The sequence below is a fragment of the Manduca sexta genome, chromosome 26, assembly GCF_014839805.1.
Source record: "Manduca sexta isolate Smith_Timp_Sample1 chromosome 26, JHU_Msex_v1.0, whole genome shotgun sequence".
Classification (NCBI taxonomy): domain Eukaryota; kingdom Metazoa; phylum Arthropoda; class Insecta; order Lepidoptera; family Sphingidae; genus Manduca; species Manduca sexta.
The window spans coordinates 2,989,678-3,006,133 of NC_051140.1; the positions used below are offsets into that span (position 1 = coordinate 2,989,678).

The 16,456-nt window shown below is 35.9% G+C and overlaps 1 protein-coding gene across 6 annotated transcripts in view; it reads right to left on the reverse strand.

Annotated features, from left to right (window-relative positions):
* The window catches only part of LOC115449324 (protein tramtrack, alpha isoform), a 72,134-nt gene that overhangs the window by 21,938 nt on the left and 33,740 nt on the right, over positions 1 to 16,456 (reverse strand). For 5 of the 6 annotated variants that reach the window (XM_037443356.1, XM_037443355.1, XM_037443359.1 and 2 more), the window contains one exon: positions 10,848 to 11,305. In XM_037443356.1, the coding sequence (XP_037299253.1) occupies positions 10,848 to 10,935 (88 nt within the window). In that variant the 5' untranslated portion in view covers positions 10,936 to 11,305. Of the gene's footprint in view, positions 1 to 10,847; positions 11,306 to 13,916; positions 14,189 to 16,456 lie in introns of those variants that run through there. The other variant, XM_037443357.1, reaches the window with a different exon arrangement.

Genomic DNA, 16,456 nt, shown 5'->3' on the forward strand with positions numbered 1-16,456 from the left:
GAATATAAAAGTATACTTGGAATAGGATGTTCCTTTTATTATTTCTTTCTTGCGTTTAATATGATTTTATAGTCAAATACTTCACTGATTAGATTAAATACTGGTTACAAAGCGTCCTGGTAGAGACCATAATCATACTACATAGTACAATTTATTTGATAACTGAAAGTGTGAGTGGTGTAAAACTGTAGAAGACATTGATAGCCGCTGCAAATGTAATATCCAGACGGTGTATATTGATCGTAGAGTCCGGTCGCTTACCGACTTACAAAGCTCATTAGTTCACCAGCCACAGCGAGAGTCGTACAGCTGTCCCAGATCTATTAGACTGACTAGTTTCTCCATCTCCTATCACTCATAGAAAATATAAATTTGGCGGTCACAGAAAAACATAATGCGGAACACATTCACAAATTAGGATCTGGCGATGTAAATCTTCCCACTTCAGCCAGTATTAGATGAACGTGAGTTTGTTCTTTTTCAGACAACTCCTCATAGGTCTAGGTAATGGATACAGTCTTTAGTAATATTAGTTTTTACTGGTCTCTCATATGTGAGAGTCCGGCTGGGTAGGTACCACCGCAATATCAATTTCTGCCGCCAAGCAGCAGTGTGCAGTCACTGTTGTGTTCCAGTTTAAAGGACATTGTAGCCAGTGTAACTACTGGACATAATGAGATTTAACATCTCATGTCACAGGATGGCGAGCACAATGGAATACTAAACAATACTTTGTAATTCAAGATATTGCATGGTGTTTTCTATTGTTTATGGGCGGTCGTATCGCTTACCATCAGGCTAATAGAAAGCTCGTGTCGTCATCCAAAGAATTTAAAAAAATAGAAAAATAATTATAATAGAGGCAAATAATATAAAAACCACATATGTGTTAAAAAATATGTGGACGTACCTACATGCGAACACTTCCTGTTAATTTTGATAGACGACCGACATTCCAGAAGTGCGGTAAATGTGACTATTCATGAGATGTTGTTAATGTGTACATGAATACAAATCATGTTGACACCGGCTTTGACATTATTATTCCATGTTCCAGACACGCGAGAGCTCGGAGCAGTGATCAAGCGAGGCGGTGTGTCTGAAGGGACCCTACGAGGGTTTGATGTACCGAAAATCGGAACGACGCAATAAACTTTGTAAACGTAATAAAGAGTACAATTGCTACTGGTCGTATTATACGAACAGTATTTACTTATTTATTTAAATTTATGTGTGTTTTTAAATGTTAGTTAAGTAATAAAAGTGCTTAACGAGAGTCATTGACGCGATTTTTTCTCATATTAACCAATAACAAAATTAAAACACAACAGCGACATTAGAAAACAAATTAAATATGTACGGGGAATTTATTAAGGCGATACCTCAAGGTCCATTTTCATACATTTTGTTTCGGCTTTAATCTGGGTAACTAAACAAGTATTAGCAAGTAAAGAATTTAAATTCACGTCTAGTTAGTGATTAGTTCTCGCAGTTGAAAGAAAAACGTAAAAATAATTAATAATCATGGATATTTCGGCCTTTAAAATTTAATATGACGAAATTTTAAAGGCAGAAATATCCATGATTATTAATTATTTTTACGTTTTTCTTCAACTGCGAGAACTAATCACTAACTAGACGTGAATTTAAATTCTTTACTTGCCAATACTTGTTTAGTTACCCAGATTAAAGGCGAAACAAAATGTATGAAAATGGACCTTGAGGTATCGCCTTAAGAGCGTTTACGCATCCGCGCGCCGTATGTCTCAAAAACAGCACTTTTCGAAGGAGATAATATCCATCAAAACATTATTTTAAAAACATATGAATTAGTAATTATTATAGAAAATTTTGTTGTCTAAAAAGTTAGTAGAGAAAATTTTTAGATTTATTGAGTATTTGTAAATTGTTTAATGATTACTGAACAGAGGTTTTCAAATTTGCGCTTCGAACGTCTATTTCGAAGCTCAAAATATCTTAAACCACTAAGGAACATAACAATATGTTATTTTTATCTAACTAAAAAGATCCTGAAGAAAAAAGTTAGTAGAGAAAAAATATCTTTTTATGTTTAATTCATGAGAAATAAAAATTCAAAGAATTCGAAAATTTCAAAAATGTTGGTCATTTAAATGATTTTTTTTTATCACTATATCTTACTTAATTGAATATAATATTGGATTACTATAATAGAAGAACATCTCCTTAAAAACATACAATTTAAAAATTCTACAAAATTAGTTCTGTTATTTTTCTATAAATATTTTAAATACCACTATAAAACGCAACGCGCAAATCGTTTCAAATTAGTCCGCCTTGAGGCTTTCTAGAGAGAGGACGTATCGCTCGTCGCTCCGGCGAGACTCCAGTTGGACTTTGCTGTGCGTAGAAAAAATAGTCACGTGTATACAGTGATTGTCACATCTTAGTACTTTAGTAAGTAAAATATTTTTTTCTTTAATGATTGACAATAATTTTAGTAGTTACTATAAATTATTATTATATTATTATGTTTCAGACACAATGGGAAGTAAAGCTATTTCTAGGCAAAAGCTAAAAGATTGATGTACTAATGTTATAACATGCGTCTGTAGTATGGTTGTTGCTTTTTTTACTCATTAAACACTTGAGCATAGTTACTCGAAGGAAAAAAATTGAACCTTAAGCTAAAAACAATTAGCCCATTGAAATGTTACATGAGCTTTTTATTTTATAGAGGACCCAATTTTATTTTTAGAACATGCGTCGGGGGTCAATAGAAGCTTAATCTCAAGTTTGTGAGGTCGCCCCCCTTGTCCCCTGGCCGCCATCATGGAAAAAGGGGTGAAAACACTTTTTTCGCGATATCTCAGAAACTATGCGTCTTACATAAATTTTGTAAAGTCATAATTTGTAGCAAATTGTTTTGCCTACAAATATGTTTATATAACTTTTTGCCCTAAATTAAAAATTAAAGAAGTTATAAGCAAAAATGTGAGAAAATGTTTATAAAAGTTTTCTTTTTTGCTCTATAACTTTTTTTTTACAATTTACAAAAAAATTACCTCGAACTAACTTGTAAATGATCTTTTGAGGAAAATTGTTCCCTATATTTTTTTATTTCATTCATTTAAAACGCTGTTACAGCGCTCCAAAGTTTACCGGGTTCGTCAATGCTCATGAGAATCCGGTCGAAACAAAATGTTTAACTTATTTTTGATTTTTTTATTGTAAATATATTATTACAATTTTTTTGTTAAATTCGTACAACTTTACTTATTTATTCCTAACTCTTTTCTTTGCCATAGAACTTACCAAATTTAACTTATCGAATGTTATGCAGGTAGAAAAGGTATGAGTTACCATCTGGGGATAAAGGAGAAAAAAAACATATTTGCAGGCAAAACAATTTGCTACAAATTAAGTATGGCTTTACAAAAATTTTGTAAGACGTATAGTTTCCGAGATATCGCGAAAAAAGTGTTTTCACCCCTTTTTCCAAGATGGCGGCCGGAGGACAAGGGTGGCGACCCCACAAACTTGAGGTTAAGCTTCTATTGACCCCCCACACATGGCCCAAAAATAAAATTGTGTCCTCCAAGAAATGCAATATTCGGTCCTTAAATTGTAACATTTCAATGGACTAAACGCACATTTCAAAACTCGTTTTACGCCCGCGGGGTGCGCGGTTGTATGCGGTACCCGCTGTATTGGCGGCCAACTATTAGAATCGTGCGGGCCACGGTAGCACCAGCGCGCTCTGTGGTTAGTAGGTGGGCGACTGCAGTAGTCGGTAGGGGGAGGGGTGGTTACAGAAATCTGACGCCATTTTCCTCCATCGTGATCGTTTCTGATATGATATATAGCAATACCTATTAAAAAAAAAAACTATCCAAAAATATAACCACCGTCCGAAACAAGAAGTCTTTTATTTCTCACTTTTTAGTTATACACCTAAAAATGACATCCCATTACATACACCTTCTGACTCAAAATATAAATTCCAATATGTAATTTCTAATGACTTAATTTAAACTTTCAATACGCTAAATATTAAAAACTGCAGATCTATGGAGTAATTATGTGGTCCATTATAAACATCGTAGCACAGTAATTTTCCTGATTTATTGTCTGATTACGGAGTTCTGGTGCCTATCTTTCGGCTTCATGATGAGCTCCACTTTACTAAAGGGTACTTTCTAAATGCAAATGCATTTGCATTTAAAAAGTGAAAAAACAATTTGTAAAATTGCCGTTAAAATTTGTTAAAAATGTTTATTTTTTTTTTATAATTACAAAATGATACATATAAACTATTTCATGATGAATTCTTATATATTTAATAATAGAATTCTTCATTTATCATAAATTCATAAATCATAAGTTACATTCCAATTAGATAATTAAAGCGAAAAAATCAAAATTGGTTGGTCTGACTATAAAGATAGCCGACGCGCTAACTCTACGCACACAGCTACGCAACGGCTCTGTGTGAGTGAATTTTGCGAAGAATTACCTATAGTTGACTTCACGCGCGGCACGTAAACGCTCTTAATAAATTTTCAAAACGTAGAACATCTACTAACATATAATTTATAACCTTATACCGGTAACAATAAAGATACTTTTACAACATATACGATTAAAAAACAACGCAATAATTGTTTTCCACGCGCGGACAGTTCGGTTACGTTCGGTATTTGCGGAAACAGACAATGTGTCATCGTTGAAGCCATAAAGTATTTAATGTTTAATTCTACATTTTCTGTTGGTGTTGACGGAGAGACTTGCATGCCGCTTGCAAGTTGCTAAACGATACAATTATAGACGTAGCCAGGGGGGGGTTGAGGGTTTTATAGCCCCTCCCTTCCCGAAATAATGTTTGTTCAAATAACAATTAATTGGTTTTAGACTTTAATAATGAGCTCATGTTATTTTTTTTAATGTATTTAAATGTCATTCAATGCACGTTTTTTCTAATACCCTCTCCAATAGTAAAACCAGCCTACGCCCATAAGTAGTAGCAACACCATCAATAACTTAACTAATCTACTAATTCAATTAAAGTCCACATACTACACACTTAGGATTCTATAAATACAATATTTAACTTCGTTAGAGTGAATAGCTCATATCAGCGTAGACCACCGATAGTATTTTTATAATTGCTTTGAATGACGAGACGAGGTTGCCGTTCGCCTGATGGTAAGCGATACGACCGCCCAAAAACAGTAGGAACACCATCCAACACCTTGAATTACAAAGTATTGTTCCATCTATCTCTATCATCTCTCTTTCCATCCTAAGACGTTAGATGTTAAATTTCATTATATCCAGTAGTTACACTGGCTACAATGTCCTTCAACCGAAACACAACAGTGACTACGCACTGCTTAGCGGCAGAAACAAACATTGCGGTGGTACCTACCCAGGCGGACTCTCACATATGAGAGACCTACCACCAGTAACCAGTACCATGAGAGTATAGAATGGTAGTTATAGCACTTATTCTTTAATTTACGAAACACTGTACAAAATATAACAACCCTTATTTAAAAAGCAAAGTAAAGTTGTTGTACAGTAGATCTCAAACTAAGCTAGTCTATGAGAGGTTTAATAAATGCAACTCAAGTTCACTCTTAAGTATGTTTTCAGTTGAGGTGTTGGTCAAATAGTCGGTATCGTAAGATCGCCACTATTTAAGCTGTCGACACCACCTCAATTGATATCTTAAGTCAGCACATGACAGATTTTTATTTAAGTTTTGTTTGTTAAATGGCGCCGAGTCAGTGTAGTCAGCTGAGAACAGGGGCTCAAATAACAGCTTGGGTTTTGTTTATTAGGTAGTTCAATCCTTTTTAATGTCTACTTAAAATCGTACCCAAAAGTTAAATTCGTTTATGGATACAACCCTTTGTTATAGACAAATTGAGAGCCTTCGACGGTTGGCTACACTACCTGCGAGCTCTCGATCGCGTGCGAATCTTTTCTCACCTACATAATGATAGTTTAAAAATAGAATAAACCCGTCGACGACCTCACAGAGTTCGGTATCTATGTTATTTATAATCTATGCTAATGTAATTTTTTTTTTTGTAAACTTTAATCGCTGTTGCCATAGGCTGAGCACGTGGAGCGGACACGTGGCGTTAGGTGTTGGGCGTCGACGCCCCACGTCTAATAAAGCCGGTTCGCACGTACTGTTTTTTAAATGAATTGCAAAAAAATCTCAACAAATTAATAATAGATATTTCATTTAAGTTTTTTTGGTAACTATTGGTATATTTCCACACATCAAAGAATACGAGTACGTATGGCTTATAGGAAACGCCATCCCCAAAAACATGTCCCACCACTTATTGATTGAAGGACTCGCGAGGTAAGGATGCTGATCAATTAGGAGTCGTCAGCAGTACGATGCACACGAGTAGCATGGTCCACGTTCCGCAAATCTTTTGATTAGCCACGAATGATAAGAAATAAGATGTTTAATAGGCCTTGACAATAAAGTTCAATTGTATTTCTTTTATTTTCCGTTTATATTGTCGCCCTGTGAGTACGGTAATATTATCTTATATTACTATTAACATTAAATACCGTCATCGAACACATTAAACAAATAATAAAATCGAAGTAGAGCACCTTTCCAATTGTTCGTAACAAGCCTCCTAAGCCTCAAGTCGCACACAAATTTTAATCCCATACATCTTAAAAATTTACCCCTAGCCAGTATAAATATAAATCTATATATATAAAAATCAATTGCTGTTCGTTAGTCTCGCTAAAACTCGAGAACGGCTGAACGGATTTATCTTATCTTGGTCTTGAATTATTCGTGGAGGTCTAGGGAAGATTTAAAAGGTGAGAAAAATTCGAATAATTGCCGGGAAAATCCTCAAAACAGCATTTTTCTATTTCCCATACAAACGTTTTCTAAATAAAATGGAGAGTCAATTTGTAATTTATTACCGCTGCATAAAGTTCAAATTCGCGTGCGCGTTGGAGGATCTAATATCGCGTTCTGAAACTCAACAAAAGTGAAAGTGAATCGCGAACGCGACAAAATTGCATAGTCTCAAAATACATAGTACATAAATAGTGGTCGGCTTCGAGAAACTCAATTTTAGCTAACTTCAGTTGTTAATCTATACTTCTATACTATTATATAAAGCTGAAGAGTTTGTTTGTTTGTTTGTTTGTTTGTTTGTTTGTTTGAACGCGCTAATCTCAGGAACTACCGGTCCAATCCGAAAAATTCTTTTTGCATTGGATAGCCCTTTGTTCGTGGAGTGCTATAGGCTATATATCATCACGCTATACCCAATAGGAGCGGAGCAGTAATGGCTAATCTCAGGAACTACCGGTCCAAACTGAAAAAATCTTTTGCGTTGGATAGCCCTTGGTTCGTGGAGTGCTATAGGCTATATATCATCACGCTATACTCAATAGGAGCGGAGCAGTAATGGCTAATCTCAGGAACTACCGGTCCAAACTGAAAAATTCTTTTTGCGTTGGATAGCCCTTTGTTCGTGGAGTGCTATAGGCTATATATCATCACGTTATGACCAATAGGAGCGAAGCAGTAATGAAACATGTTGCAAAAACGGGGAAAATTATTAGTTTTGAGAGCTTCCATTGCCTTCGCTGCGTAAACGGTTAAAATTATGCAACAATGATGTATGACGGGATTGTTCCACTTAAAATGTTCTAAAAACATATTATAAAACAAAAGTCCCCCGCTGCATCTGTCTACCTGAACGTGTTAAACTCAAAAACTACCCAACGTATTAAGATGAAATTTGGTATGGAGACAGTCTGAGACCCCGGGAAGAACATAGGCTCCCGGGAAACTACTACTTTTATAACGGAAAACTTTAGTCTGAAAACTTTATAACGCGGGCGGAGCCGCGGGCAAAAGCTAGTAGTAGTATAAATATTCTTAAAACAGCAATATTTATTTTGAAAGATATTTATTTTGCTTATTAGTCTGTAAGGGTTCTTCAAAATAAATTTAGAAAAATACGAAGATATCAGAAAATAAAATCTCATAGGTGAATTCTTTTTTAATAAATGTGCTGAATTCACAAAAATTTACAAACATTCATTGTCATACAACTTGAAGATCGACCACAGAAAAGCGGTTTTAAATCTTAAGTAAGTCCAGTTTATTACGCAATATTACATAAAATGTATGATATTTGTGTAACGAAAAGAAAGATGATCTCTAAGAATGTTCCTCGGCGCTATCTAGTATGAAAATATGGATCGCCTTCAGAGTCATGATGAATATACGTCAGAAAAATACTTCGAATCGATCAATAGTCTACAGGCGATTACTCGGACCATCTATTCACTCAATAGTCATGATGTGCTAAACACAAAAAATGTTCACATGGTCTCATGAGGTTCACGCACACATTGAGATTACATTTAATATTTCCGCTTTTAGTAGTACATGTCGTGGCACAAAAGACATTTGAATTATTGTTCTATGTACTATTTTACTTCAATTATGAATTTTACAAACGAATTTATGGAGACTTATAAACCAGTGTATGATATTATTTTCTTATTTTTATCATATTTTTTTTGAATGACGAGACGAGTTTGCCTTCGCTTGTAAGCGATACGACCGCCCATAAACAGTAGAAACACCATCGAACACTGAATTATATAGTATTGTTTTTTGTTTTTGCGCTCGCCAACCTGAGACATAAAATGTAAGTTTTATTATGTCCAGTAGGTACACTAGCTACAATATCCTTCAAACCGGAACACAACAATGATTACACACTGTTGCTTGGCGACAGAAATAGACGCTGCGGTGGTACCTACCCAAGTAGACTCCCACATATGAGACCTACCACCAGTATGACTATAATTAAACCGACCTCAAAAACCAGTACAATTAAAAAATAATTAAACATTACATACGAAGAAAACTTTATACATATAAGATTTTATTCAAATGTAATCTTTCAAATTCGTGGTTTTATGTTTATAATATGCACATCATATATTTTATTTTTGGTTGATGGCTAATTAATATGGATCACCTTTTCTATTAATAATGAAACATTGGTTTTGTCCATATGTTTGTTGCTTAGCTTAGTTGGCAAGTAATGAAACTGTATATAAAGTTTAATTATTTTTTAGATTTTAGCGGTTATTGGAGACTGTATTTATTTTGTTAAAAAAATATATATATTGCTACTCTGTTAGTTATAAAACACATCTTATTTAAGCCGACCCAAAAATAATCATCAATATCCTATTTGATTTTGAGGAGTTCCCTTATGCATCTTTAAAGTTCAAGATCAAACAACCATATTATCTTATATGGTAGTATTTTGAAGTTATGTTATATCTAAAACAAAAAGAATCATCAAAATCCTCTTTGATTTTAAGAAGTTCCACTCTACATCTTGGAAATGCAAAGTCCTATATCCCCAATGAAATTAATATAGGACCATTCCCAAGCTATACGGAATCCGACGCAAAATTAATTATAATTTAAACCTGAAAATAATACAAAAAATGGTCGCTGAAGAAACATAAAAAAAAATACGACGAATAGATACCCTCTCCTTTGGAGTCGCTTAGTAACTCGACCGTCTACCTCAAGTGTTATTCACGAAAACATCCGAGTCGCAGGGCCGACATTATAACGGTCTTATCGCCCAAAATACCCATGTCTAAAAATAACCGAAATGCTTAATTTAAAACTGAATGTTAAATAACAAAAATTTAACTTCCAGTTTTTGCATAACATTAACAAACCAGTTCTGTACGCGTATGCGTAAACGACTGTGCGTGTGTGCCCTCGTTTTTTATATCAACCGGATTGGGTTTTCAAAATTTAAGTTATTTTTGGACACAGTCGCACAAAAAAATGTAGGTATGCGAGTTAACTAAGCCGAGTAAAGTAACTATGTATTTAAAATACCACCATGAATTTTATAGAGCGCAGGTATTTTAGAAGTGTTATGATATTGCGGGATGTGACCAGTACTCAGGAGTGGCATGGTATTCACTATTAAAGAACGGGAGCTTTTAACTTGTAAAAATCTAGACCCAGTCTTCGAAAATAAGTTCTAGTTGTCTTCGAAATATCTACAAAGATCTAATAATAAACTGACACTCTCTAGCATGAACTACCGATAACGCCGAAGGTACGAGTTATAATAATGGCATATACAGAAGCCATAATTTATATGCACAGACGAGTTTCAAACGTAAACGAAACACGCATTACACGTAATGGAGTCACAACTGTCATACAGCGGTGAAAATGCGCACAAACGCGCGTATTATGAAGGCACATCGTCGACGTGCATATAATATGCTACCTGATCTTCAACCCTAAAGACCAAGTTTAAGCACAAAATTAGTACGTACGGACACTTTAGTGACATAAATATTACCTGGATTGTTTTGAAGTCGTACTGGTGTTTAAAACAATTGAACGAATTGATACCGCCTTGAACAACTATTTCGCAACGCATTATAAAAGTAAAGAAATAAAAAATCTAAATCATAACTTTATTTTTGAAAACACAGACTATCAAAAAGCCTAACAACCTACCCTTAAAAGCTGATGTGACATGCGAACGAATGAAACTTTTTGTTATTTTTCCACATCTATAAATAATCTCATTTTTAAAATAAACCTCGCTTTTAATTGCTTTCCAGGGCCAACGAGTTGAGAGCTTGTTACATGTACCAATATCGCACCTCGTGGGCGAATCATTAGGAAACGTGAGGATATAAGCGATTCCTTGTGGTCCCTGAATCCTTAAATCGCTCAAAATTCAGCAAATATTGACAAAGGCACAAGAACACTGTGAAGCTAACAAGCCGATACTGACCTTTTTCTAGAAGTTGCGCGAACATGTTCTGAACGTTGGTGTGGTGATGCTTCCACCGGAGGCAGTACTGCTGCGGCGTCATCGTCATCTCTCGGTCTCACTGCGTCGACTGCACGCTCCCACTGCGGGGCATCTATGTTTCTTGCACAACTCCACGTACAATAAATAACTTTGGTATATTTGAAGGCAGGTCTAAGGAATCCTCTTTAGTTCACTTACACGTGTTATGTATACATATATTATTTATATTCTTTTTATAATATGAACATTTCTTTATAATAGTTTGGTAGAAAATTTTGGTCGATAGTTGTCCTAATTTATATACAAAAATTATTTAATTATTCATATGATTTGTTTTGTATTTACATATAAATTCAGACGTTAGGTACTTTATATTGCAAATATATAAATAAGTTATTTGGAATGTGATCCGTTTGTGGTGGGTTTGACGCGTTTACCTGAAACAATCGAAAGAATAACATTATTATAGTGAAAAAGGAGACCCACATAAAATTATATATAACTATTAAAGTACTTTTAGAGCCGATTTCAAAGCCAAGTAAATGGTATTTGTCACATAAATTCATAAGCCGACCAAATACAAAAGTCAATAGTATATACTCCCATTTAATGTGATAGTTGTTGAATCAAATTTTATCAAAGATTACGAAGTAGATCTTAAGTTTGTAATATAAATAAATCAATCACATTTATTTTCGGACTAAAGTATTATACAACTACAAATAATATGGTAGTTACCTACATATTATTTGTATTTCCGAAAACCGATTTCTTTTATTACAAAGTTTATTGCATAATTACTCGTTATTTCAGTATTTTATGCGAACACTCTCTCATTTCACAAAATAAATATGCATTCAGTAGTAATCGTTTTAAGTATTTAAAACAAGTGACGGAATCGACTTGTAACATCATTACCGCTCTCTACACAAAACAAGAAGAATGATCAATACCTTACTAATCAAATAAACGATACCACTGAGTAATGCATATCTCTTTCTCGTAATATAAAAGAATCCTACGATGCAACTGACCGCAAACAAAAATAAAACAAGTTTTAAATTTCAATCAACTAAGGACTATAGCATTGTAATGTAACGCGCGGCTTGCAAAAAAACACACACAACTGTACATATTCCTGGTATCGGTTTTTTTTATTCTTTTACATTTTAGAGGCTTTTGGGGACATTTCCACCATGCCAGCCCCATCATACCGTAAACATTATCTTCCTATCCTAAATTACTAATAAAACTACAAATAAATATATCGGCTTCAGATAGGGGGTTCCGACAAAATACCCCGGTAGACCCCGACGTCTAACAAATTGATATTAAAAACATTATTGAAAGCCTGTCTCATAGGCTTCGTCCTGACACACAATTGTTGTTACAGTCCACGACTAAAGTTACCTTCTGGAAGATACTTGGAAGCTATATAAATTGGCAGCCGGAAGAAGTGATAACTAGTGTTGTCTTATTCAAGCAATGTAACTTAGTTATTAAGATTTGCATTAACCGAGACGGCATAATCGCTTGTGCGACTAAGCCCCTTCTTTAAGAATAAAAAAAAAGTTACCTTCTTGATGCAATCGTAATTGAAAACTAGGTATAGGGTAGGTAGGTATCGTTTTAAAACATTTTATTCACGTATATGAATAATCATTATCAAAAAATATTAAAACGGTCTGCGCTTAAATTGTTATCAAAATCACAAAAAGCGTTTCTTCCGGTTCGTTTTATTCCAGAAAAGTACCGGAAAGTTCTAGAACAGTAGGAAAGGTGTTTCAACGCAAGCGCAACAAAAGCAACACCTAGTCAATTGATAAGTCCAGCTTGAGTTGTCCTACATATGTCATAATCTCTTACGCATTTTAAGATTAGCTGATGATTAGAAGCGGGTAACCGTAATCAGCTTGCTGAAAAAATAAGATCTTAGTACCGAAGCCCTTATGCCAAAATGAAGATAAATAACAATATCAAGATCATCGTCATACTGGAGGTCTGGAGGTCTTGCAAACCAAATTTTTACGACGCGTTCTTCGTGTTCCGTGACACGTTCGCAACCGCACCCCCCACGTGGATGCCGACCGTCAAGCACTATGCAAATGACCAGCAGACGCTACTGTAGTCGGGCAGTAAACAATCGGAATACGTTAAATTAGGAAAAAATCGATGTAGACTCCATTCGACCCCGCTAAATGGAGACGGCCGCGTTCAGTTCTAACATACCCAGGACGATATAACTATTTGCCGTAAGAACGAGTTCACACGACCGCAGTTCCGTCCTCGCTGCCGAGGACCTCACCGCGTTCCCCGTCCTCCCGACCCTTCGGATAGTTCCGACCCGTGTGCTTACGAATAACGGTAACGTTGTTAGTTAGTTGATATCATCCCATAATCGTGATGTCTCATCATCTTCCAATGGCCGTTTTTAGTCGAGGTTCGTGAACCGTTAGTGGGTTGCCCACAGCATGGTCGCTTAATGTCAAAGGGTTGTGAGCGCACAAAGCTCCCCGATAAGCCGATCCTTGTCTGGCTAACATACGTTAGTCATGTGGAAAAATACAACAAGACGGTGGTGGAATATTTTCACTACTAACTACCCTCGCATTGTCATTGGCCATTGCTATTGCGTTTACTGTCAATAAATACAGCAAGAAACATCGCAAAATTCACGACTAGGTATTGAAAAGCTATGACTTTTTTTATACAAGAAATAAAAATTCATCTTATTGCCCATAAGTAAACACAAAGTTTATTCTTAATTTTGTAAACTACAGGTCTGTTTTAAGTTATAAGGACACACACACACTCGCGTCTTTATCCCCAAAGGAGTAAGCAGAGGCGCAACTGATGCACCCACTTCTCCGCAGTCCGTGTTCCGTGCCTTGACAGGGCACAAATTCCACATGCCCGACCCGAGAATCGAACCCGAGATCACAGCACTGCAATCGTGACGATAAACAATTACGCCACTGAGGCAGTCTAAAAAACGTTTAAATAACAAGAACCTTACTGCAAAAGTCTTGCTAAACCATTATTATTTACCTTTTGTCGACCTTTATAGAGTCCGGGCAAAGTTGTGTTTAAATTTAATTAAAAATAAAACAAACACGCCACTATCACCAGCTACATTAATTGATTCAACACTATCACTTATTATCAACTTTAATCACACAATAGACCAACTATGGAACTGTAAAATTAGCTTTTGACCGCCGGCAACGCGACAAACACCGACTTTTCTAACAAAAATCAAACTTGAGAAAATAAACAATATTTTTTGACAATCGTCGAAATATACCCGATGGATGTCAAACTGAAATTGTTTCCTGCGCTATGTAAACAACGTTCATTTTGAGGCACCCGCCAGGGACGTATCCAAGGCTTCTAACAATGGGCGTATTGTTTACGAATAAATTAACAAAAATACAAGTGGTATTTATATTTTGTGAGGTATTATATTATGTCGAACTCAACTGTGTAAAAAACTATAGTTAACTTAAAATAATAATATTATATATTTTATTGGTGATGGATTATATTAGATGCACATGTAGTTTACAACTTCGTATAGAAGTTTAGAAAATACGAGACGAATAATAAATTCTATTTTTGAGTTATTCGAATCCATCTAATAGTTTAGAAAAAAAGGTAAAGAATATTTAAATCTGCATTAGTAGTTTTATTTTGCTTTTATACAACAGACATTATTTTATTCTTTATATTCCTTTTTATTGAAATTCACAAAGCAAACAACAAAGCACCAAACGATTTTTTAATGGACATGAACGGAGAAGCTAGTTTAGACAAACACTGATGGACAGTCTTTTTAAATTAAAAGTTCTTAATACGAGTTATAAAAAAATTTAAACAATTATTGACTGTAAAGTGAGAACAAACATGAAGTTTTGCCCACGAGTTTTGCTGTTGGTAGGATACATTTTATATCAGCCTGGATAGCTACACACGGTGTTAATACCCGCCATAGTGGCCCACGTAAGTGTGTCGCGTTAAGGGATCAGCCTTATATCATCATATCATAATTGTATCAACTGGTAAACGATCCAAATCGAAGGGTAAACATCTTTCACACACATCACGCATTTAGCCCCGAAGAGTTTTGCAGAGGCGCAACCAGGTCACCCACTTTTCGCGAAGTGTATTCCGTCCCATTATGTGCTAGGGGACGAGCCTATCGCCAAATCGAGCACAAATTCCACTAAAGATCTCTTGTCAGTCGACATTCTGTTGGACCCCTCACTTACCAGCAGGTGCAGTGTGTTCACTTTGCCGTGCTACTGAATCCATGATTGATAAGTATGGGAAACTGTCGGTAAGTTGTATGATTGTGCAGATGGTATAAGTCAAGTATCTGTACTTGCAAAAATATACAGGGTCATTTTGACATTGTATTAACAATGGCCATTTTGACGACGTATTATCATGGTCCGTGGCGGCCTCTTCGATTAGCTTTAAGAGTAATATGTATGCTAGGATTAACAAATTAAACTTATATGTGCGATAATCTCAAATTCAAGTAAGCTTTTTTTATGTCCCTACGCTTAGTGTTGGCCGAAAAGTAATGTATTGCAAATTAACAATTACAATTACAAAATGTAATTGTGAGTGATTGAGTAAGTATTGTAATTTTTATTGTCAGTTACAATTGATGTGAATGTAATCAAATTAATATTTAACCTTATTTCAAGTAATTGGATTACATGTAATCCCGTTAATACCAAAGTAATTACTAAATTATATACTGTCTACGCTTTAGCAGATTTATTTAATGGAAACCTTAACTTTTTCATTAAGCTTGTATTGTCAACAGTGTGTAGGGAGTAGGAAGTGTTTATACAGAGTAATAGTTAGGTACGTGGTTGTAATTAAGCAGAAAACGTCTTGTTTAATATTTTCCCTTAGGCCTCGTTCATGGAGACGGGCGCCGGCGTGCGCGCGACTATTTTTTCCGTTTATAAATCGGCGGCGCGTGGTGCGACCGTCGTCACTGCACGCGTAAACAAACATGTGGCGATGTACAATGTTGTCTATAAAGATGCAAGGCATGAGGAGTGGCGGTGCCCGCCACTGCGCCCGCGGCGGCTCCTCTTGCGTGCAGCATATCTCTTTGCATGCATCGCTGTAGGGCACGCGGGATACATCTGGAGGGGATGCTCAATCAAACCGACTACTTTTGTGTTGGTGAGAGATCGGAGCGTACGTGTCGCAAATTGCAACATAAATTGAAAAAACCTTCGGATCTTGTTATTTCTGCTATACAATAGCGTGCGCAGCCGCGTCCGCCGCCGGAGATGGCACTAGGACGGAGAACTGCCACTGCGTGCGCCGCCGCCATACACGCTGTGAAAGTCGCGTCGACACCATCCGCAGGCTCCGCCGCAAATAATGCTGAATTTCAAGCAAACACGTATATAATTGCTTCGACGTAAATGCATTCATACAACGCCATATTGTATGAATTCGGTGTAGGCCGTGCCACCCAACGCAACGCGCAATGGCCCTAGTCTGCGTAAATGAAGCCCTAATCATTATTCAGTGCATAGAAAGGAATATACTGAGCGATC